We start from the raw sequence: 25240 nt of genomic DNA, 5'->3' as shown, positions 1-25240 counted from the left end.
GTCATGTGTACGAAAGGCCGTTTTTACAATATCTACTGGGCACATGCGTATTTGGTGATAGCCTGATCGAAGGTCAAGCTTGGTAAAAATGGATGCGCCATGTAACTCATCTAACAACTCATCTACCACAGGGATTGGGAAGCGATCCTTGATGGTGGCAGCATTGAGTGCTCTGTAGTCAATACAGAGGCGCTATGACTCGTCTTTCTTCTTGACCAAAAGGACAGGGGAAGAGAATGGGATGTTACTATTGCGAATGACTCCAGATTCAAGGAGTTCCTGCACTTGTCGTTCAATTTCTGCTTTCTGAGAATGTGGGTAACAATATGAACGTACGTTTATGGGTGCTGTTTTGGGGAGGAGGGGTATTTTATGGTCGATTGGATGTTGGGGGAAGACCAAGAGGGGTAGTGAACAGGTGGGAGTATTGAGACAAAAGAGATGTTATTGCGGGATGGGTATTAGGGGGTGGGGTAAGTCGACGGGTAGTGTTTGTGGTGGGGTAATAATCGTGTTTGGTGGATAAGATTTCAGTGGGGTAGAGAGGTTGTCAGTAGGAGAAATGAGTGGTGGAGAAAAAAAGTATAGGTGGTGTAGTCGGTTGTAAGTATGGGTGGGGGTAGTGGGAGCTAGAATGGGCTGAGGTGCATGGGTGGAATGTGGGTTGGGTAGTAATGAGGCCTTGCAGGGTGTATGTTTTGTTATTCACTGTGAAGAGCATTGTTTTGTTCCAGAAATGCCACCCGATGTATCCGAGTGACTCTAACCATTCCGCACCCAAAATCAAGTGATAGCCTGGGATGTTTAAAAGGAGAAATGAACCAAGAAGTGTGTAATCTTATAGGTTGATGGTAACATTGTGGGCTCTCATGTGGGCATGGACTTTTTTTTGGGAAGCTGTAGTGAACTGGACTGGGTTGATATTCTCGATGGCTAAATCCAATTTTTGTGCAATGTCCAGGCTCAACAAGTTGCATGCAGCGCCCGAATCGATAAGAACTCGGATAGTAGTGGATCCAATAGAGCCTTGCAGGCACATGGGGTGACCCATGCCAAGACCCGGAATGGAAAATAGTTCAAGCATATGGCACGAGTGGTCAGTAGTGGGGTCTTCCTCGGAGGGACAATCATGGAACTCAGTGGGTTCGTCATCTTGGTTATCAATGTCCAACAACACTATCATGGGGGTTTTGCATTTGTGACCTGGGGTAAAGGGTTCTGTGCAGTGGAAACACTCTTTTTTTTTTTTAATTTTATCTTGTACCTCAACTAGGGTTAGATGTTTAAAGGGAGCATGGGGGTAGGGGGATGGTGACGGACGGATTTGGTGTGGTAGGGAAGTGGGAGAATTAGGGGGTCTGGAAATTGCCGAAGGTTGGAGGTGGCGAGGGAAGCTAGGATGGAAAGAACGTTTGGCTTGGTTTTTGGACTTAAATATTTTGGCTAGTTTTTGGGCTTGGTGAAGGGAATCAGGTTCGAGAGCAAGGACATCATGACGAATGTCGTCTCGTAAACCTCCAAGGAAAACATGTTTCAATTGGCTTTCTGTCCAATCGAGCACTCGACATGAGAGTTTAGTGAAATCAGCTGTGTATTCATCCACCGAGCCTATTTGTTGGAAGTAGGTGAGTTGGGACTCGATGTTTGCTCGATCCCTACCCCTAAATCGCTGCAACAATAAATCCACAAAGAGACCCCAATTGTCTCGGCCATAACGTTGTTCGAACCCTCTCATCCAGATAGAGGCATCAACCCCAAAGTTACAGGCTGCCACCAACACCCATTGATGTGATGGTACCTCATAATAGTCCAGATACCTTTCTGCCATGGCTAACCAACCATATGGATCATCCCCATTAAAACGAGGTAATTCCATTTGGATGGTCTTGAAATTCGAGGGCGTGTGATGTGGTGTGGTTGGGATGGGTGGGGTGGGTTGTGTGTGAATCTGGGTGGTAGAAGGAGTTATATGGAAGGATGGGGGTTGGGGAGGAGTTGGGGAAAGTGGGTTTGGGTTAAAAAAAAGAAAAAGATGCGGTTTGGTGTGGGGAATAGGATGGGCGACTGTGGATGGTGGTGGGTGATGGAGTGGTGCGGGTGGCGGATAAATAGGGGGGAAGAGGGGCAAGGTTCGGTGAAGGAGGGTTAGAGAGACCCAAACCTGAGAATGTGGTGGGGGGAGGAGCTAATAAGGAACAAAAAGACGGTGCAGGAACAGGTGTGGATGGACGGGGTAGCACCGGGGTTAGGGTTGGGGTGGGTGGAGCAGTGGTGGGTTGGGGTTGGGTTGTTGGGGGGTTGGTTGATTTCAAAAGACGAAGTTCGTCGAGCAGCAAAGATTGAAAGGCTGCGAACTGGGATGTCATGTGGTTTTGAAAGGCGGAGGTCGGCGTGTTCATGTGATCGAACGATTTTTGGAAAGTAGCTTGTTGGGTTTCCAAGGCTGCCATGGAGTCACAGACGTCCTCCACTTGAGTGCGCAGGTGCTCATGACGAGAATCCATCGCAGTGGCTACCGTATCTGGGTCGAAAGAGGTGGCAGATTGGGTGTTTTTGCCCATCGAACAAAGGGCTCTGATACCAATTGGTACGCCCAATCGGTTCAGATAGCAAAAATTGAAATAAACAATGCAGGAATTCTATAGAGTTAGGGAAGAAAATGGAGATTCAAGGGAAAAGAAAGCTCATTTCATTCATCATGCCCCTCTACATAGTACAACCATATTATTTGTATTCAGATGAAAGGAAACCCTAGCTAGAAGGATGAAACGCAATCCTGGGTGTCGTCCTAACAGCCTGGGCTTTGAGCCAAAGGTCAAAATAACAGGTAACAAGTGTGGGCTGGAAGGGAGTTACGAGGCCCAATAATGTGGGTGTAACAGTTACATGTCCAAATCGCAGAGAAGGCCATGATTCTGTTTAAAATCAGTTACACAAAGTATTTAAATTTTATTAATAGCACTTAAATGATTTTACAAAAGATGGTAGCACTTAGGGCAGTTGACACCAAAAATATAATTTGATACCACTTGTCTGATCATGACCAAAGATTACTTAAAAGTCTAAATTAACTCTAAATACAAGTCATGAAATTAAAGTGCAAAGTACAATTTATATGAAAGTTATCAAAGCTACAAATTAAGAATTTCAAGATCTGGATGATTGTGGGGAACGAATTTCACACAAGCCTAGAACTACTCTGGTGTACATGCAACCAAGAGAGACAAGACAAGTGAGACCCTATCTCATCGGTGTGGTGTGAACCAAAGGCTCTTCAATGCCTAAATTAGACTTAATTGTAGGAAGAATATCAAGCTATAGTCCACAAGTTTTTTGGCTAAGGAATAATTACCTTTTCATGGAAATGATCATGCTTTTATATAGGGGCATGCAAGGGCTTGAAGATGATTTATTAGGTCTCGCGTGGTGCCACCTAAATGGTTGGATTGAACCCCACGTAATCCCGCCCATTTAGCCAACAACAATTGACATGGGAAACATGATGAAGGGTACCAATGAGGAGTTTCATTTAGGGATGATTCTTAACAGCATCAGTGATTGTGAGCTATGTCTGCGTCATGATTATAGGGATGACTATCACTTGAAGATTCTACTGGATCTTACCTTATTTAGCCTTTCTGAGTCTACTCTCATTTGTGAGTCCAACTGGGCTCACAATATCCTTTTTGAGCCTTGCATGGCCAACTGAGCCCAATTACTCTACTGAGTGGGTGTGGCCCGACACATCATTTTATGTGAGTCGATCACGTGTGACATGGAGAACACGTTGACTTTTCACCTCTGCCAGACGTAATTTATGGGGAGACGTCCCCTCCTTCATTAATTCTTAATCCTTGTAAAAGTTAAGTGAGTAACTTGACTCTGCTTTAGTACACGTGGCATCCCTTCTGGTGCCTGCAAAATTTGTTTACCACATTGACAATTTGCTTAAAGTTCTAGTGTAGATGAAAAATTAAAAACGGTACCAATGAAGGTTGGTCAGAGTGGAAGGGGCTCTTGTCGCTTAAGCAAGTGGTCCCGGTTTCAAGCCCTTGTGGATGCAAAAAGCTTTCTTGGGAGAGGTCCCAGCATATAACATTTCAAAAAAATTACTAAAATGAAAGTAGTTATAAAGGCCCTATTCCTTAAAACCTCAACTTTGTTCATCTTTGTTTAGTCAAAGCTACATCTTCATGATTGATTGTAGTTGTTCCTTGTAGATAAGTAACAAGTTTCCCATGGCCTCCAGGCTCCAGTCTGGACTCACGCCAATTTCTCTCTTCTTTATTTATTTTTTTTTGTTGTACATCAATATATTTTTACACTAGAAATGGACAGGAGTTCGGTTAAGCCACACAATGAACAATTTAATTTGGTACGCCATCCACGAGATTCAAACCTAAAACCTCTCACTTCCAAGTAAAGAGAAATAACACCAAACCATAGTACTGAGTGGTAGAACACGCCAATTTAAAGAGAAACTTTGAAGGTTTATGTTTTCAAAGTTTAAGAGAAACTTCAAAGGTTCTATTGTCTCCCTTAGTAGAATTCTTTGTGTTATATAAACTTCTGGCCAAAGAGAGGTGAGGTGATTTCCGGTCGAACTCGGACTGAGTTAGGTTGAGTTCTGGTTTTGTGACCAAGAAAGCTCGACTTTGCCGGCCCTTCCTTGTGCTATATTCTGTCTATTCAGAACCAAATGATCACCCGGTTTTACTCATCACTGGATGTGCTGTTTCCACTGCCGGCAACCCAGTACTGTTTAACGACGACCAATATCTTCTCAGGAACAAGGGGCCCATCCTCGTGATCCATAATTTTGGCATCCCATCTCATGCCCCCGACAATCTTCCTAACCTTGTTAAGGACATCGACTTCATCCCTGAGGATGACTGTCCCTTCTGGCCGCAAAATGCGATCCATCTCCAAAAGGATGTCTTCCAGTTTGCACCTGCTTAATCCATTTGATAAATATTCAGCACACAAGTGATTGTTAAATGCTTCATGCAACAATGTGGAACCTTACACGGAACCCTATCCAAAATTAGCTGTTCAATTACAAGAGAATTGGAACATTGGCTCGATTGGAGCTTTCACCATAACTAAAAATCCGTGAGTATTGGTCCTTATGGGTAAAAATGTTCAAATTTCTATCCAAAACTAGCCCCTTGGCTTTTTATTTATTATGTTTATGTATTAGTATTTTTATTTTTTTTGTCAAATATTAGTATTAATTTTATCAGGTAACCACCCATGTAGTGGGTGCTTTGTTTGTAATCTTCAAAATGATGTAGTTTACCATTTTACCCTTATTAATTAAATTGTTTTGTTTTGAAATTCTTAATTAGGGAGGGGCATCTCTTGCCATTTTGAATGTTTCCCATTTTTTGCCTTCTCACTTTATATATACTAGCATATGGGCACACACAAAATGTGTGATAAAATTTTTTACTTTTGTTTTTGAAATAGAAACTCCGCCTGTGTAAGTTTATCTTACATTGCCGGTCCCAAGCCCGAATAAAGGAGGAGGGGGAGAGCGTCAGGTAGTCGACAGCCAGCACTCCTACGTCATGTCAAATCCTTATGAAAATGAATCCAGAACGAAATCGCGCTAAAGCTAGGGCGTCACCCGTAAGTGGCGTGCTGTGTGGCCCGAGCACAGTGATAAGTGAGCAAGGGTCGCTATATCTCCATCGGCACCCGGATGCAGTGTTAAATGAGCAAGGGGGCCATAGAAACTTCTTTTCGAACAACTCCAATCAAAGTTATTTGGGAGCATATGCTCCGATCAACTTTACACAGGACACACAAAAGAAGTACTTTGATCCTATTAGACAAGGGAGGGTGAAGAAGTTAGGACAGAAGGGTAGAGTTCAAGAGAGTAGAATGCGTTTAGGAACGTGGAATATAGGAACCTTAACGGGAAAATCTATGAAAGTAGTGGAAGTTATGGTGAGAAGAAGGATAAATATTATGTGCCTACAAGAAACTAAGTAGGTTGGTCTTAAGGCAAAGGATCTAGAAAACTCAGGGTTTAAACTTTGGTATTCGGGCACAAATAGAATGAGAAACGGTGTCGGCATCATCGTGGACAAGACCTTGACACAAGATGTTGTAGATGTCAAGAGGGTAGAAGATAGAATCATGGCAATCAAGATTGTAATAGGACAAGAACTCATCAAGATTGTACGTGCACCTCAAGTAGGGTTGGATACGAGTTCGAAGGAGAAATTTTGGAAAGACCTGGGAGACTTGGTGCAAGGAATTGCTCAGACAGAGAAGTTATTTATATGAGGAGATTTAAATGGACACGTGGGCAGGGAGACAGGCAACTATGGAGGTTTTCATGGTGGCCACGGTTTTGGGGAGAGAAACGAGGATGGGGAAGCTATCTTGAATTTTGCAATGGCATATGATCTCTTCTTAAGAGGTCGCACTTGGTGCGATGGCAAGTGCCTTCGCCCATGAGCGGTAGGTCTCGGGTTCGAGACTTGGGAGCAGCCTCTCCATAAATGGGGGTAAGGTTAGCCGACATTCACCTCTCCCAGACCCTGCGTAAAGCGGGAGCCTTGTGCACTGGGTACGACCTTTTATATGATCTCTTCTTAGCCAACACCTTCTTTAAGAAGAGAGAAGAACATGTGATCACCTACAAGAGTGGGTCGTCAAAAACACAAATAAATTTTCTTCTAATGAGGAAAGGGGATCGTATAACTTGTAAGGATTGCAAAGTTATACCGGAAGAGAGCTTGGCTAATCAACATCGTTGGTTGGTGATGGATGTACATATCAAAAAAGTGAGAAAAAAGAACAAGACTTGGAAGTGCCCAAGGACTAGATGGTGGAATCTAAAAGAAGAAAAACAAGTCATTTTCAAAGAGAAAGTAATCACCCAGTGTGTGTGGGATAGAGAGGGGGAAGCTAGCGAAAGGTGGGATTCCATGGCTAGTTGTATCCGAAAAGTAGTAAAAGAGGTATTAGGAGAGTCCAAGGGCTCTGCTCAACACCAAAAGGAATCTTGGTGGTGGAATGAGGAGGTACAAACAAAGGTGAAGGCTAAGAAAGAATATTGTAAAGCCTTATACAAGGATATGACCGATGAAAATGGTGAAAGGCATAGAAGAGCGAAGCAAGAGGCGAAGAAAGCTGTGAGAGAAGCTAAGATAGCGGCTTATGACGATATGTATAAGCGACTAGATACCAAAGAAGGAGAGTTGGATATCTATAAACTAGCTAGAGCAAGGGAAAAGAAGACAAGGGACATAAACCAAGTGAGGTGTATCAAGAATGAGGATGGAAAGGTTCTTACTTCAGAGAACGCGGTCAAAGACAGATGGAGAGGTTATTTTCATAATCTTTTCAATGAAGGACATGAAAGAAGTACTTCTTTAGAGGAGTTGAGTAACTCAAAAAGAGTAGAAACTACTCCTTTTATCGTCGAATCAGGAAGGAAGAAGTGGTTGTAGCTTTGAAGAAGATGAAGCATAGAAAGGCAGTGGGCCCATATGATATACCGATCGAAATGTGGAAAGTCTTGGGAGAGATAGGTATAGCATGGCTCACTGACCTTTTCAATAGGATTTTGAAAACGAAGAAGATGCTAAAAGAGTGGCGAAAGAGCACTTTGGTGCCTATCTACAAAAATAAGGGCGACGTACAAAATTGCATGAACTATAGGGGTATTAAGCTAATGAGTCATACAATGAAGCTCTGGGAGAGAGTCATTGAGCATAGATTGAGGCAAGAGACACGGGTTTCGGACAACCAATTCGGGTTCATGCCAGGGCGCTCAACCATGAAGGCAATCTATCTCTTACGAAGATTGATGGAAACATATAGAGATGGGAAAAATGATTTACACATGATCTTTATAGATTTGGAAAAAGCGTATGATAGGGTCCCAAGAGACATTCTTTGGAGGATTTTAGAGAAGAAAGAAGTACGAGTAGCATATATCCAAGCTATAAAGGATATGTATGAAGGAGCAAAGACTGTCGTAAGAACTCATGAAGGACAAACCGAAAGCTTCCCCATAACTGTAGAATTACATCAAGGCTCATCCTTAAGTCCTTACCTTTTTGCGTTGGTAATGGATGAGTTAACAAGACATATTCAAGATGATATTCCTTGGTGTATGCTTTTCGTAGACGATATAGTGTTAATAGATGAAACTCAGGAATGAGTGAATGCGAAGCTTAACCTTTGGAGAGAAGTGTTGGAATCTAAAGGTATTCGCCTAAGCCGATCAAAGACAGAATATATAGAGTGCAAGTTCAGTGCAAATGGAGGCCAAAATGAGTTACGGGTAAGGATCGGAAATCAGGAAATACCAAAGAGCGACCGTTTTCGCTACCTAGGATCTATCTTGCAAAAGAACGGAGAATTAGATGGAGACCTCAACCATAGAATACAAGCTGGATGGATGAAGTTGAAGAGTGCATCCGGCGTGTTGTATGACCGTCGTATGCCACTGAAGCTTAAGGGAAAATTTTATAGGACGGCAATAAGACCGGCTATGCTGTATGGCACAGAATATTAGGCGACGAAGCATCAACACGTACATAAAATGGGTGTAGCGGAGATGAGGATGCTTCGTTGAATGTGTGGCCACACGAGAAATGATAAAATTAGGAATGAGGATATCCGAGGTAAAGTAGGAGTAGCCGAAATTGAAGGAAAGATGGGAGAAAATCGGTTACGGTGGTTTGGACATGTGCAAAGAAGGCCTACTGACGCTCCGGTTCGAAGATGTGACTACGGGACAGAGGTTCATGGCCGAAGGAGTAGAGGAAGACCTAGGAAAACTTTGGAAGAGACCCTAAGAAAAGACTTAAAGTACTTGGATCTAATGGAGGACATGACACAAAACCGAGCGCAATGGCGTTCTAGGATTCATATAACCGACCCCACTTAGTGGGAAAATGTTTTGTTGTTGTTGTTGTTTTTGAAATAGAAGCAGAGAGGAAAAAAGTGATAGAGAATGTGGGAGTGGGATTTTTTTTTTTTTCTTTTTTTTTTTTTTTTTTTTTTTTTTTTGTAATTAGAGATATGTTAACTCCGCCTATGTAATTTTACATTGCCGGTCCCAAGCCCGGATAAAGGAGGAGGGGGAGGGCGTCAGGTAGTCGACAGCCGGCACTCCATGATCACGTCGAATCCTTATGAAAATGAATCCAGAACAAAATCGAGCTAAAGCTAGGGCGTCACCCGTAAGTGGCGCGCTGTGTGGCCTGAGCACAGTGATAAGTGAGCAAGGGTCGCTGTATCTCCATCGGCACCCGGATGCAGTGTTAAATGAGCAAGGGGGCCGTAGAAACTTCTTTTCGAACGACTCCAGTCAAAATTGTTTGGGAGCATATGCCCCTATCAACTTTACACGGGACACACAAAAGAAGTACTTTGATCCTATTAGACGGGGGAGGGTGAAGAAGTTAGGACAAAAGGGTAGAGTTCAAGAGAGCAAAATGCGTTTAGAAACGTGGAATATAGGAACCTTAACGGGAAAATCTATGGAAGTAGTGGAAGTTATGGTGAGGAGAATGATAAATATTATGTGCCTACAAGAAACTAAGTAGGTTGGTAGTAAGGCAAAGGATCTAGAAAACTCAGGGTTTAAACTTTGGTATTCGGGCACAAATAGAACGAGAAACGGTGTTGGCATCATCGTGGACAAGACCTTGACACAAGATGTTGTAGATATCAAGAGGGTAGGAGATAGAATCATGGCAATCAAGATTGTAATAGGACAAGAACTTATCAATGTGATTAGTGCGTACGCACCTCAAGTAGGGTTGGATACGAGTACGAAGGAGAAATTTTGGAAGACCTTAGAGACTTGGTGCAAGGAATTGCTCAGACGGAGAAGTTATTTATAGGAGGAGATCTAAATGGACACGTGGGCAGGGAGACAGGCAACTATGGAGGTTTTCATGGTGGCCATGGTTTTGGAGAGAGAAACGAGGATGGGGAAGCTATCTTGGATTTTGCAATGGCATATGATCTCTTCTTAGCCAACACCTTCTTTAAGAAGAGAGAAGAACATGTGATCACCTACAAGAGTGGGTCGTCAAAAACACAAATAGATTTTCTTCTAATGAGGAAAGGGGATCGTATAACTTGTAAGGATTGCAAAGTTATACAAGGAGAGAGCGTGGCTAATCAACATCGCTTGTTGGTGATGGATGTACATATCAAAAGAGGGAGACAAAAGAACAAGACTTGGAAGTGCCCAAGGACTAGATGGTGGAATCTAAAAGAAGAAAAACAAGCCATTTTCAAAGAGAAGGTAATCACCCAATGTGTGTGGGATAGAGAGGGGGAAGCTAGCCAAATGTGGGATTCCATGGCTAGTTGTATCCGAAAAGTAGCAAAAGAGGTATTAGGAGAGTCCAAGGGCTTTGCCCCACACCAAAAGGAATCTTGGTGGTGGAATGAGGAGGTACAAACAAAGGTGAAGGCTAAGAAGGAATGTTGTAAAGCCTTATACAAGGAGAGGACCGATGAAAATGGTGAAAGGTATAGAAAAGCGAAGCAAGAGGCCAAGAAAGCGGTCAGAGAAGCTAAGTTAGCGGCTTACGACGATATGTATAAACGACTAGATACCAAAGAAGGAGAGTTGGATATCTATAAACTAGCTAGAGCAAGGGAAAAGAAGACAAGGGACCTAAACCAAGTGAGATGCATCAAGGATGAGGATGGAAATGTTCTTGCTACAGAGAACGCGGTTAAAGACAGATGGAGAGGTTATTTTCATAATCTTTTCAATGAAGGACATGAAAGGAGTGCTTCTTTAGGGGAGTTGAGTAACTCAGAAGAGTGTAGAAACTACTCCTTTTATCGTCGAATCCGGAAGGAAGAAGTGGTTGTAGCTTTGAAGAAGATGAAGCATAGAAAAGCAATAGGCCCAGACGATATACCAATCGAAGTGTGGAAAGTTTTGGGAGAGACAGGTATAACATGGCTCACTGACCTTTTCAATAGGATTTTGAAAACGAAGAAGATGCCAAATGAGTGGCGAACGAGCACTTTGGTGCCTATCTACAAGAATAAGGGCGACGTACAAAATTGCATGAACTATAGGGGTATTAAGTTAATGAGTCATACAATGAAGCTCTGGGAGAGAGTCATTGAGCATAGATTGAGGCAAGAGACACGGGTTTCGGACAACCAATTCGGGTTCATGCCAGGGCGCTCAACCATGGAGGCAATCTATCTCTTACGAAGATTGATGGAAAGATATAGAGATGGGAAAAAGGATTTACACATGGTCTTTATAGATTTGGAAAAAGCGTATGATAGGGTCCCAAGAGACATTCTTTGGAGGATCTTAGAGAAGAAAGGAGTACGAGTAACATATATCCAAGCTATAAAGGATATGTATGAAGGAGCAAAGACTGCCGTAAGAACTCATGAAGGACAAACCGAAAGCTTTCCCATAACTGTAGGATTACATCAAGGCTCATCCTTAAGTCCTTACCTTTTTGCGTTGGTAATGGATGAGTTAACAGGACATATTCAAGATGATATTCCTTGATGTATGCTTTTCGCAGACGATATAGTGTTGATAGATGAAACTCAGGAAGGGGTAAATGCAAAGCTTAACCTTTGGAGAGAAGTGTTGGAATCTAAAGGTCTTCGCCTAAGCCGATCAAAGACAGAATATATGGAGTGCAAGTTCAGTGCAGATGGAGGCCAAAACGAGTTAGGGGTGAGGATCGGAGATCAAGAAATACCAAAGAGCGACCGTTTTCGTTACCTAGGATCTATCTTGCAAAAGAACGGAGAATTAGATGGAGATCTCAACCATAGAATACAAGCTGGATGGATGAAGTGGAAGAGTGCATCCGGCGTGTTGTGTGATCGTCGTATGCCACTGAAGCTCAAGGGAAAATTTTATAGGACAGCAATAAGGCCGGCGATGCTGTATGGCACAGAATGTTGGGCGGTGAAGCATCAACACGTACACAAAATGGGTGTAGCGGAGATGAGGATGCTTCGTTGGATGTGTGGGCACACGAGAAAGGATAAGATTAGGAATGAGGATATCCGGGGTAAAGTAAGAGTAGCCGAAATTGAAGGAAAGATGAGAGAAAATCGGTTACGGTGGTTTGGACATGTGCAAAGAAGGCCTACTGACGCTCCGATTAGAAGATGCGACTATGGGACAGAGGTTCAGGGCCGAAGGGGTAGAGGAAGACCTAGGAAAACTTTGGAAGAGACTCTAAGAAAAGACTTAGAGTACTTGGATCTAACGAAGGACATGACACAGGACCGAGCACAATGGCGTTCTAAGATTCATATAGCCGATCCCAATCAGTGACTTGGATTTTCCAAGTCTCCAACCGAGAAGTTTTCCTCACTCGAAAAATTAAGGGAACACTATCCCAACCTACATGCTCCACTCAGAAAGCTTCAACATACAAGCTTCAACAAAAGAAAATTCAAAGAACTTAGCGAAGAAGGCTTTGGTGTATTTAACACAATACGTTGAAATGAAGGAAAACTTATTTATTGATATCCCCGATAAGCTACAAATATGTACATATACATGAGTCAAAATAAACAAACAAGATGGAGCCTTCACAAAGGTTGCTTAGGAGAAGTCTCAGCAGTCGGTAGAGCCCCAGAAAGAGAAGGCATCGGAGGGGGATCATTCGGAGCCTCAGTACTGGACAGAACCCTAGAAGGAGGAGGCATCAAATGTTGATCATTTGGAGCTTCATTACGCGGTACAGCCCCAGAAGACGAAGGCAATAAATGCCTTTGGAACAAACCCACAAATCTCTGATGATCAAGTAAAACCTGACCATCAGTTTCCTTCATCTGGTCAAGCTTCCTCTTCATGTTTGTAGCATAGTCATGTGCGAGCCGGTGCAACTGTTTATTCTCATGCTTGAGCCCTCTAATCTCCTGTTTGAGACTCATCACTTCGGCCGCCAATGATTCAACTTGACGGGTTCGAGCAAATAGGCGTTGGGCCATATTAGACACAGAACCTGCACACTGAACACTGAGAGCCAGTGAATCCTTAACAGCTAACTCATCAGACCGTTTGGAAAGTAGTCTGTTATCTTTGGGAGTGAGAAGGTTCTTGGCCACCACCGCAGCGGTCATATCATTCTTCATCACGGAATCCCCAACGGTAAGAGGACCAGTAGGGGAGACGAAGGATGGGCGCCATATGTTGTCTGGAGAAGGCGGGGCTACCTCTTCAACAAGGTTCAAGTCAAAACGACGGTCGGAGGGGCCAGACATTTTCAAAGGTATTGAAGAGAGAAGAGGTCGGACAAATCAAGATCTTAGAAGTGCAAGAATGGAGCTTCTACTGGTGGAGATTCAAGTGTGCTTTGGAACTTAATGCCAGCCCCTATAAAAAGCTGCACTCGACGGAGCTTCAGACATCGAAGAGGCGCCTGCTCAGAAATCGAAGAGGCGTTTGCTTTCTCAAAAGCTGGGCTGCTTAGAGACCACGAGGGTTGATCTCATAAATCGAAGAGGTGTTTGCTTTCTCAAAAGTTTGGCTGCTCAAAGACCACGAAAGCCGATCTCAGAAATCGAAGAGGCGCTCGCTTCCTCAAAAGCTAGGCTCCTCAGAGACCACGAGGGCCGATCTCAGAAATCGAAGAGGCACCTACTTTCCCAGCCTTGTCAGCACCTGTCACACGCACACTCAGCTTTGCGGAAATTATGGGTATTCTGTCGAAGACTTCTGGGGAAGTAGAAAACACATGAATCTTACTGTCCAATCACCCACTTCCCACACGCAGCAATAGCTCATGGGTACCACAGATAACTTTGCCAAAGTTCTCTGCCAAAGTTGAGCACGTGAAGCTTGCAGCTCCCACTACATCGTTCTGACCAAGAAGGGTAAAAGAATAGCAAAGAAACAGCACTAACAAAGTTTAGACCCATAAATTTTGAAGGTCTAGCTACCATATTATTACCCACAAGGGTAAAGGAACAGTACCACTGTTGGATAATTGGAAAGTCCCTGTATGTCAACCTCTGTGCCTCGTGGCAAGGTAGACTAGCAAACATGCCCAACCTTTACTCACATTCGAGAAAACACTCCCAATAAGATTGCTTGCTCCAAAATCGAAGAGGCACCGTCCTCCGAATCTCGAGAGCCAGACTCCCAACATGACTACTTTCTCAAAAATCGAAGAGAGGGTAAAGGAACAGTACCATTGCTGGATAATTGGAAAGTCCCTGTGTGTCAACCTCTGTGCTTCGTGGCAAGGTAGATTAGCAAACATGCCCAACCTTTACTCACATTCGAGAAAACACTCCCAACAAGATTGCTTGCTCCAAAAATCGAAGAGGCACCGCCCTCCGAATCTCGAGAGCCAGACTCCCAACATGATTACTTTCTCAAAAATCGAAGAGACACTGCTCCCCGAATCTCGAGAGCCAGACCCCCAGCATGATTGCTTTCTCAAAAATCGAAGAGGCATCGTTCTCCGAATCAATCGAAGAGGCGCTCGCTTTCTCAAAAGTTGGGCTGCTCAGAGACCACGAGGGCCGATCTCAGAAATCGAAGAGGCACCTTCTTTTCTAGCCTTGTCAGCACCTGTCACACGCACACTTAGCTTTGCGGAAATTATGGGCATTCTGTCAAAGACTTCTGGTGAAGTAGAAAGCACATGAATCTTACTGTTCAATCACCCACTTCCCACACGCAACAATAGCTCATGGGTACCACAGATAACTTTGTCAAAGTCTCTGCCAAAGTTGAGCACGTGAAGCTTGCAACTCCCACTACATCGCTCTGACCAAGAAAGGTAAAAGAATAGCAAAGAAACAGCACTAACAAAGTTTAGACACATAAATTTTGAAGGTCTAGCTACCATATTATTACCCACAAGGGTAAAGGAACAGTACCACTGCTGGATAATTGGAAAGTCCCTGTGTGTCAACCTCCGTGCTTCGTGGCAAGGTAGACTAGCAAACATGCCCAACCTTTACTCACATCCGAGAAAACACTCCCAACAAGATTGCTTACTCCAAAATCGAAGAGGCACCGCCTTCCGAATCTCGAGAGCCAGACTCCCAACATGATTACTTTCTCAAAAATCGAAGAGACACTGCTCCCCGAATCTCGAGAGCCAGACCCCCACCATGATTGCTTTCTCAAAAATCGAAGAAGCATCGTTCTCCGAATCTCGAGAGCCAGATACCACATACCACTTTTTCAAAGTGCTCTGACAGAGTTAAAACATGTGAAGCTGGCAGCTCCCACTACCATGCTATGACCAAGCAGGGTAAAGGAATAGCATTACTACTTGTTGTTAGGGAGACTCCTATATATGTCGACCTCCATCCCCAACGGACAGGCAGACCTGCAAAAATGCTCAACCCTTCCTCATATCTGAGAGGGCACTCCCAACGAAGCCTTTCAAAATATTCAGCTTTCTTTCCCCCCGATAATACCTTTGCAAACAAGCTATACTAGAGCAAGAATATCTCATATCATCAGGGTTAAAAGCAAGAGTATCCCATATCATGCTTTTTCCCTGTCTTTTCCTTTGGCCTTGTTTTTACCTGCAAGACAAGGAGAAAGAGAGCAATCAGTCAGCACTTGAAATCAAGCTCCCAGCCAGGAACTGACAGCCTGGAACCCCTTACCTGATTACTTACCTGGCATTACTCTCGAGTACTCATCTTCAACATCTTATGTTGCCAGGGAAGATACCGCATCTGCTTGAGGAACAGATAGGGCAAGTGCGAAGGATACAAGGAAGCATGTAGAGACAAGCATAACAGCACACGTGCCGATCCATCCATTACTCTGTCAAAAGCAAAAGTATCCCATATCAGCAGGGTCGAACGTACTCTAGATTTGATGGACTTGTTTTGACCCTCAAATTCTTCAGTCGGCCTTATACTCTGGAGGAAACCAGAAAACCCTCCAGCTCAGTTCAAGAATAAGCCTGTGGAAAGTTACTTCTTCAAAAGCAAAAGTATCCCATATCATCTCTTCTCATTTTTCTTCTCTTTATCCTTCATGCTGCTGCAAGATGGGGAGAAGGTGAACAATCAGCCGGAGCTCTGATTGCTTACCTTGTATGTCACCTCTTTCAGCAAATCCCCTAGCTCGGCGACTTGGGGGACTCCTACTACATGGTTTGTATCGCGCTTGACCAAGCCTGAAACTACAAGTAAGCTTCAAGTGAAATTGATACATTACCTTGTGCATCTCCACCAGTTAAAGATACCACCCCTGGATGGAGGAAGAGTACTTCCAGAGAAGCTGCCACATCTACCTATGAGACAGATAAGGCAAGTCAAGATGATACCACACTCCGATACTTAGAAGTTTCGTGATTACGAGATCATTCTCCCATAATATTTCCTAATGTCATTTGTACTCTAATGTCATTTGTACTAAATCATTCACTTGTACTCACTAAAGGAGAGCTTGAACCTATGTACTTGTGTAAACCCTTCACAATTAATGAGAACTCTTCTATTCCGTGGACGTAGCCAATCTGGGTGAACCACGTACATCTTGTGTTTGCTTTCCTATCTCTATCCATTTATATACTTATCCACACTAATGACCGGAGCAATTTAGCGAAGATCACAAAAAGCGACCGTTTTCGCTACCTAGGATCTATCTTACAAGAGAACGGAGAATTAGATGGAGATCTCAACCATATAATACGAGCTGGATGGATGAAGTGTAAGAGTGCATCCAGCATTGTTGTGTGACCGTCGTAGGCCACTGAAGCTCAGGGGAAAATTTTATAAGACGGCAATAAGGCCAGCGATGTTGTATGGCACAGAATGTTGGGCGGTGAAACATCAACACGTACACAAAATGGGTGTAGCAGAGATGAGGATGCTTCGTGGGATGTGTGGGCACACGAGAAAGGATAAGATTGAGAATGAGGATATCCGAGGTAAAGTAGGAGTAGCCGAAATTGAAGGAAAGATGAGAGAAAATCGGTTCCGGTGATTTGGACATGTGCAAAGAAGGCCGACTGACGCTCCGGTTCGAAGATGTGACTACGGGACAGGTTCAGGGCCGAAGGGGTAGAGGAAGACCTAGGAAAATTTTGGAAGAGATTCTAAGAAAAGGCTTAGAGTACTTGGATCTAACGGAGGACATGACACAAAACCGAGCGCAATGGCGTTCTAGGATTCATATAGCCGACCCCACTTAGTGGGTAAAGAATTTGTTGTTGTTGTTGTAATTAGAGATATGTTAATATTATATGTGGGTGAGACTTTGAAAAAAAAAACAGCAAAATTTGATTGCGTAAAATTACATTTCTACCCCATATTTCTTATTAATGTTTTGTTTTAATTAGAGGGTTAAACTAATAATTTCATATGATTTTGGTTGACAATGAGTATTTTATTAATTAGTAGAGTTAGAAAAAAAGAGTTTTAATAAAACACTCCCGGTACTGTTCACTTTTAACGAAAAACCACATTTTTACCTTTACCTGTCACTATTCACTATACCTTTAAAAAGGGCTTTTTGTTAAAAGAGAAGTTTTTTTGGACTTTTCGTTAGTTTTCCTTTAGAAAAAAGGTTGTAAATGGAAAATAAGGGACAGAAGTTCTTAAGGAGGAGTTACCGGAAAAGCACCATTGAACCACTATGTGACAAGTTCCAAGTGTCACGGGCCGCATGTTAAAAACAAAGAAAATGCCCAAGACATCATATATCTAAGCCCATGAAGCCATGTCTTCATGGAAGCTTCTGGAACGTCCCGGAGAAATCAAGAACGTGGCGGAGCATTCAAGATAATCTAGGGCATTCCGGAACATTCCACACAAGTGTACATATTTAAGCCTCACCTAGAATAATCTAGATTAGGCAAGTTGTATCTAGAACTATGCTAGATATTTTTGGATGTAAGTAGGAGATTCTAGAACCCTCCATTGAGGAGGTGACTTAGGCCTATAAATAGGAGGTAAGGCCATTTGGCCAAACCATCCAAGAATTGTAAGCAATTGTAAAGTTCTCTTAACTTTCAATACAAAGCTTCCTTTCTCCCATCTTCTAAGTGATTTTAGCATTCTCCAAGCTATCTTAGCTTTCTTTGTGATTCGATCCGGGGAAGCGAGGCTTCGAAGGCTTACTTAGCTTGTTCATCGAGGTATTCAAGTCTAAGTGCCGCACGGGCGGAAGGCTTAAAGAGTCATCCCGTGACACAAGGACCACTACTTACGGATTTTCAATTCAGGGACTGAAGTTCAAGACCAATTATCTCAATTTAGAATAAAACAGAAAAGAGTGACTGTATTACTGTAAGTTTAGAAAATTGGTAAACTACATTACTTTTGTTATTACTATTAGATTAGATTTATGCATGAAAAAACTTTATGTCATTAAGGAAGCCCGTAATTGCTTAGCTTAGTATATTTTCACTTTATCACTAAAAATCCACCATTGTTCAAACAGTCCTTGAGAAAATTACTTAAAAGAGTTCTTGGATTTAGTGAATCAAAGATTGTTCCATCTTGATGTTTACCAAACTATACACATTTGTACAAATGAGGTCTAAAATATGAAGGTTTTAGAAATCTTAACGACAAGATATTGCATCTCATGATTTTATTGCTATCTCATAAAATAATCTAATGGTGCAAACACTAAGTATGATATAGGCACACAGATACACAGGAAGAAGATGATGAGGCTTACTCGTTCTTGTACAAGCTGAACACACCGCTAGCATGAATAAGGTCATATGACCTTGGGTACGTAGAAAAGCCTTCACACCTGAAACAAGTTTCTTTTTCTGGTCATGACATGGACTAGTAACTAGAAAATATGTATTTGCTACCTAGGTCTCAGCACTGTAAATTATAATCGACGAAAAAACTGAAAATCTTCATAGGAAAAGCATAAAGGTTACCGAGTCCTGAAGGACACTCATACACTTCGGTAAACACTGATGTGCTTGTGTTTGTGTTAGTGTGTGTGGGTGTGTGTGTGTGTGTGTGAGAGAGAGAGAGAGAGAGAGAGAGAGAGAGAGAGAGAGAGAGAGAGAGAGAGAGAGAGAGAGAGAGAGAGGATTATCAAGGACATACCAGTCATGATATATGCCGATTAGACCTCTCTCATAAATAACACCTAAAGTATTCTTTGCAATTGTAGGCACAACATTCATAACCCACAATTTTCGTGATTCAAGGGCTGCTGCAAATCCTCCAAGGCATGCATTCATATCCATCACATTCCGATATCTTGTAGTGCCAATCAATCTGTTGATTCTTTTGTAAACATTTACATGCTTTTTCCAAAGTTTATTGTCCTCTTGGTAAGATTTGGTTGTAACCCCCACAACTAAACCATTAGCTATTCGAGGAGGGACTGCATAAAGCCTTGCAGGAAACTTCAACTCCCCTACAGCTACTTCATTTGCATTGGTTACGTCAGGAGAAGGGGTTACACATGTGTCCATTTTCTTGTACCTGGAACAGACCACATAAAAGTAACAATTAGGATGGCTGTAACAAAGTAAAAAAGAGAAAAATGTTCACTTTAACGAATGGAATGTTAAGTTATACAATCATTTCGCTTATATCAATGAATTTTGGCTAAAAGTCTAATACTGAACAAGCAGACTAAACAATGCAAACATGTGTAGCAGTAGAGCACCCGTACATAGGATTGGGAATGTGGGATATGCAGCATGCCAATTCAACTACTTCTGCTTGTAAAACTTGTGTTATATTTAGCATTTTCCTAGATAAGTAAACCAAATTGCTGGACGAAAGTTACCCAATATCATACAATTTGAGATTTTCAAAAATGTTTTTCTTGCGCTATCCTGTCATCTGCTGCAAAGGCATGGGGCTCTTTCCCCTAACTGATTCTGTACCACTTCAGAAAGATCGACCAAACCTCAAATTTAGTGGGAGGTTTACATATCGATGACTATAGATTATCTATATACATGATTAGGGTAGGTTTAAAACAACTAAACAAGGCTAAAAAAATGGGTTATTAAATACCAAAGTAATATCACAAGCAACCATAGTGCCTGGAGACTCACCAGACATCATCAGTATCCTCTGTCTGGCATACATCGACAGACTTTCTCCTGCAGGATTTTGTATTAACTTTTTTCTTCCAGATAGCCATATCTCCTTTCTCATACTTTTTCTCCCAGCAAAGACTTTCAGCTAGTGCTTCAATCTGTTTTTGCTCTGCCTGCACGTCCTCCTTAGACCGCTTCCACGTTTTGTAGTAGGTCTTCCAATTAATTGGAGGTCCAGACAATATCCAGTATCCACCAGGTCTAAGGACCCTATCAACTTCTTTTAGGTACATTCCATCTACACGAAGGCATTCATATTTGAATCATAAAATTTCACCATATTCAGTAAATAAACTATTCTTGCATGTTAAAACATGGAAAACAAAGTAGAAGATGGAACTCCAACAAGAATCCCTCTTTTATATAGAAGTCAACTGGGGGGAATTCATTATCAAACAAGAGAATTGGGAAAGGGAAATTAGCAGGGTTGGTAACTAAATTAACTGCCAGACATGTAAGAGTTTCAGGAAAATGGTTAACTTTGCAAATCAGTAATTGCTTATACAAATAGAAATCAAGTATAAATGTTTAGCAATTTAGATATGTTTTTCTACTTTTTATATCTTATTTAGAGTTTGTAATTTCAACTATATTTTATCAGTATATAATACAAAACAAAAGATATCAAATGTGATTGCTCAAGCTTAATGTTGGTTACTCCAAGATCTTACCATTTGCAGTCCATGGAATTAAACACCGAGAGCACTGGGCCATATCAAAGGCCCTAGCTGGGTATGGAAGACGAATCGATCCAAGCACACCGATAACAGCAGGTACTCCTCGCTCCAATGCAAACTGCACTTGGGCTTCATGATTGTCCCGCGGTGCAAAGGACATGGCTAATACATTTCTCTTCAATAAGTATGCACCCCAACTTGCAACCTGGGTTATGCTTGGCCTCATTAGTACGGAACCACAACCAAATGAATGAACTGACTCTCTGTGAACATGTACACGATTATAGATCACTGCTCATGCACATAAATCATCTAGTCACAAGTATATAGGCACTGATTGAATGTGCATTTGCAGTCAGTATATGCATAGTGCTTTTTTAAATGACAGGTTGGTCGGAAGTGACAGGTTCTTCAATATTCTCTGGAGGGTGAAAAGCTAATGCTCTTGTCAGTCTTGGATTGACTGGAGGAAGGTAAAAAGCTCAAACTGAATGCAAATGATAGAATCGCAGAGTGGAGAAATTAATGTAGACATGCATATGCAATAATAAAAGCACATAAATAGTTTAGAAAACAAGCATACTCCACAACCGGTATCCAATGCTGTCCTGACAGAGCCATCTGCAATCGGAATAACTGATGCAAGTTCATCAATATATGCATCTGCGCCTTGGGGGAACATTGTTCCTCCACCTGGAAATTTGAAAACATTTCCCTGAAATTGCACCCAGTTCTGTACAGCTTTCTCAACTGTGAGGCTTTTATAAGGTACATTTCCATAGTGGACATAGTCACGGCCTTTAGGCCAGGGGAATGGAGTCATATACCCTTCCCGTGCTGGAATAAGACAATGCAATTTTTCCTCTTCTGGTGGACAATGTCTTTCCCTGTATATCATATTTTCCCTGGGGAATTTCATTGCTCGGTCTTGCTCTTGACAAGGGGTATAATCAGCATATTTCACATGACAAGGTTTGAACTCTTTGGCTTTAGGTTCAGAAGGTTCAACTATCTCCACGACATTGTGATGAGTTTCAAAGTTCAAATCAGAGTTCAACTCAGCAAAGACATTGCAATCTTTCTGTTTGGTAACTTGAAATGCTATCTTATCACCTTTTCCAAAACCGCTCTTTTGCCATGCTCCAAGAAGGTAGAAGAAACAACAAAGAGAAATCACAACAAATATAGATAATGTGCTTCTTGTTCTGTTTCCTGAAGAATTATGCTTGGGGCCCATGATATTCTTGCAATAACTCCCTCAAACCTGCACAATTAATAGAAAATTGAGAGGCAGGTATTTGAAGTAAATGATCAATGGTTGACAAGATGAAGCCAAGCCCTACCAAAATGTAATGAAGGGCAAATTCATGAACAGTATTAAGTAGACAGCTATTTATCGAAGAATATAATACGCATGCCTATTAAAATTTAAAAAGAATAACTCGACTATTTGTTCCAAAGTAAGTACTGTTAATTTTCTCTAGCTAAAGTTGTAGTCAATATGCATCAGGCTTTCAATTCGAAAGGCTTCTGGTATAAATAACCTACACAACGATAACTTGTTGCTCATTCTACATTTAGCCAATCTTGAAAATACAAATTCCAAGTATATACATATATATGTGTGTGTGTGTATCTTCACATACGAACCAAGAAGTACTTAATTAACATAAAACATCCTGGATGATAGTAAAAGAAATCCAGATGGCACCACTGTACAAAGTTTGAGACATGAGAACGGGGATGGATTCCCAAATACGGTACGTTTCTAAAGGCAACTGTGCATACATTGTTATGGTTAACTAGTTAAGGACTTGCAGAAATCAGCAGTAACTAGATTTGCTGAAAAGAGTGTGAGTTTGCATTTTGCAATCACAATAGGATTAAATGGAGTGACGAATAAGTGGGATCAAACCCATATCATGTTCCACCAGTTAATTTAAACTTAAAGACATTGCTGCTTCTAAGTATGTCATAGGATTAAATTTCCATCAGTTAACAAATTTTATCATCATCATTAAACCTATTTCCTCAAATGGAGCTCACCCTTTGGATCTTTAAATTTTGAATCCTTTTCACCTCAAACAAAACTTTGGATCTTACCCAAAAAAAAGAAAACAACTTTGGATATGAATGCAAGAAGAACAAACAACGAAATTTAAATCTGAAAACTTTTAAGCCAAAAACAGATGCACTGTTTTTCCAGAGACCCCCAGAAAAAGCAAGTGCAAGCACAGATCAAATTGGTTACCTGAAAATTGGTGAGAAAGCTGTGTGAGAGAGTTCTCAAGTGGGTTTATTGTATTTGAACTTCTCTCTCGCTCTGCATCCCCCACAGTGGTAGTGAGTGCTAGAGAGTAGTGAGAGAATCTGCGGAAGCTAGAGAGAGAGAGAGTGAGTGGGAGAGAATTTAGGAGGAGATTATATATAATTAGGAAGAAGAGGAAGAAGAGGAAAGGTGGTGACAAATCAGTGGCATTCTATTCGAGCAGAAATTTGATGACTTTGGTCCTCAACTCCTGGTGGAAATGGAATTACCTGTTGAGTTATCCGCCGACACAGCGAAGTAATTCACTACTCTCTGGAGTGGAGCACGCGATGACCTGTTCCTTCATCCTTCCCCCCACCCCCCCCTTAAAAAAAAAAAAAAAAAAAAGATAACTAATAGCAAGTCACGATTACACAGAAGACTAGGCATTCCAACCTCCTTTAACCACAAGTCTCGCTTCCAAACCAGCAGTAAGTTCCTTCATCTTTCAAATCTAGTAAATAAAGATAAATCTAACTTCCAGTGTAATAAGGCCTCATCCACATCAATAGGCAACTCAATTTCTTTAAATAAACAGTAACGGTCCATAATGAATGGTAAATGTCGAAGTGCATTTCCACTCATAAAGTGAATAGTCAAATAATTCGTATTAAAATATTAGTATATTATTTTATTTTATAAAATAATGAAAAAACAACTTATATTTTTATTTTTAGATAATAATTAAAAATTGGTTAAAAATGTTTGAAAATATTGAAATGTAGTAGGGATGGGTTGGAAAAACCGAAAATCGAAAAAAATCGGATTGAAACCCGAACCAAGACCTAAAAAAATGAAACCGCAACTATCAAACCGAACCGAACCAAATTTTGTTGGTTCTATATTTCGATTTTTAAGATCTGAAAACCAAACCAAACCGAACCGATTTGATTTATGAAAATCATATGTAAATTCCCAATGGCATGAGGATTCGAACCCCTTTCCTCCAGGTTGGGAATATTGCTTCAAGCCAACCCGATTGTGGGCCTTCAGTTGCTCGAGTAATATATTTATAGGTATTCTAATCTTTAATGCTTTATAAATTTTTAAAGTCTACTAACCCTAGCCGTCACTCCCATTTTAGTTTTCTCTTGCTTTTCTCAAAATCTCTCTCGCTCTCTCTCCAATCCGCTGCTTTCATCCTCTCTGCTTCCTCAGTCTCTCTCTTTCCTTCCTCTCTTCCTCCAAATCACACTCTCCCGTCTTCTCCTATCCTCGCGGTCGCAGATTCCTTCTTCCAAACCATGAATTTCCCTCCGCTCCTTCCGATCTCTCCCAGCGCTCTACTCCCGCAACTCTCGCTATTGTCTTCCGTCACCATTGGCGGCGAGCCTGACCGAACTGAGTAAACAGAGGAAGAAAAAATGGCGAACAGCTGGGTTTATATGCGGAGGATTTCAGGGTAGGGTCCAAACTGAAAACTTAAATAATAATAATAATATTTTTACGGCGTGTGAATCATGTCGAGATGGATCTCTTACGATTTCGACTCATGCTCATCCGCCTCTGTTAATTCTCTTTATTTTATTTTTTTTCTTTTATTTTATTTTATACTTGGATTCTCTCGCTGTTCTTCCAAACCATGTTGCAGAGTTGCAGGTTGATTTCTGTTCAAGGCAGGAAGCATGCTTGCTTCATGCTCCAAATTTAATATATATAAAAAAAAGGGAAAAATATCGAACCGAAAATAACCGGAACCGAAAAAAATCGAACCAAAAAAAACCAAAAAAAATTTGAACTGAACTGAAATTTTGGTTCGGTTTCAATTTTTACAAAAAAGCGAACCGTTTTCAAAACCGAACTCATTCCTAAAATGTAGTGTAAACTAAAATAACATGGTTAGGTATTTATAGAAAAATATATAATTTTTATTTTTTAATTAGTTTTTAGTAATTTAAATTGTGGTTGACGTCATGATGATGTCAACCATGCATCACATAGACAGGTCGTTAGTGTTATAGCCAATCCTGAAATATTTAGTTTCGACGGTATGAAATGACGATTTTATCCTTGAACATTGAGATTGTGATGTGTGTGACATGTTTTTGGGATGTAGACCAATATGTTAAAATCCTAAGTTTTGGACTCAATTAAAAGTTAAACTTTTGTTTGTTTTGGTTGATGATCAAGTGAAGACACACACACACACAAAAACAACCCCATGCACTCTCTCTCTCTCTCTCTCTCTCATTATC

At 41.5% G+C, this 25240-nt stretch overlaps 1 protein-coding gene across 2 annotated transcripts; it reads right to left on the bottom strand.

The window, feature by feature from the left end:
• Nucleotides 1-4341: 4341 nt before the first annotated feature.
• LOC103426669 (probable methyltransferase PMT14) lies at nucleotides 4342-23363 on the bottom strand. Of its 2 annotated transcripts, none has more exons than XM_029095645.2 (7): nucleotides 22989-23363; nucleotides 21321-22001; nucleotides 20732-20942; nucleotides 20016-20298; nucleotides 19048-19431; nucleotides 18659-18736; nucleotides 4342-4951 (listed from the first exon to the last, which is right to left on the bottom strand). In XM_029095645.2, the coding sequence occupies exons 2-7, from the start codon at nucleotides 21972-21974 to the stop codon at nucleotides 4714-4716; spliced, it is 1848 nt and encodes a 615-aa protein (XP_028951478.1). In that variant the 5' UTR covers nucleotides 21975-22001; nucleotides 22989-23363; the 3' UTR covers nucleotides 4342-4713. The 2 variants fall into 2 exon arrangements, with proteins under 2 accessions (XP_028951478.1, XP_028951476.1); XM_029095643.2 differs by having other exon boundaries at nucleotides 4342-4954; nucleotides 22989-23310.
• Between the last annotated feature and the right edge of the window lie 1877 nt (nucleotides 23364-25240).

The sequence above is a fragment of the Malus domestica genome, chromosome 16 (assembly GCF_042453785.1).
Source record: "Malus domestica chromosome 16, GDT2T_hap1".
NCBI classification, from domain to species: domain Eukaryota; kingdom Viridiplantae; phylum Streptophyta; class Magnoliopsida; order Rosales; family Rosaceae; genus Malus; species Malus domestica.
This window is presented reverse-complemented; position numbering and strand designations above follow the sequence as displayed.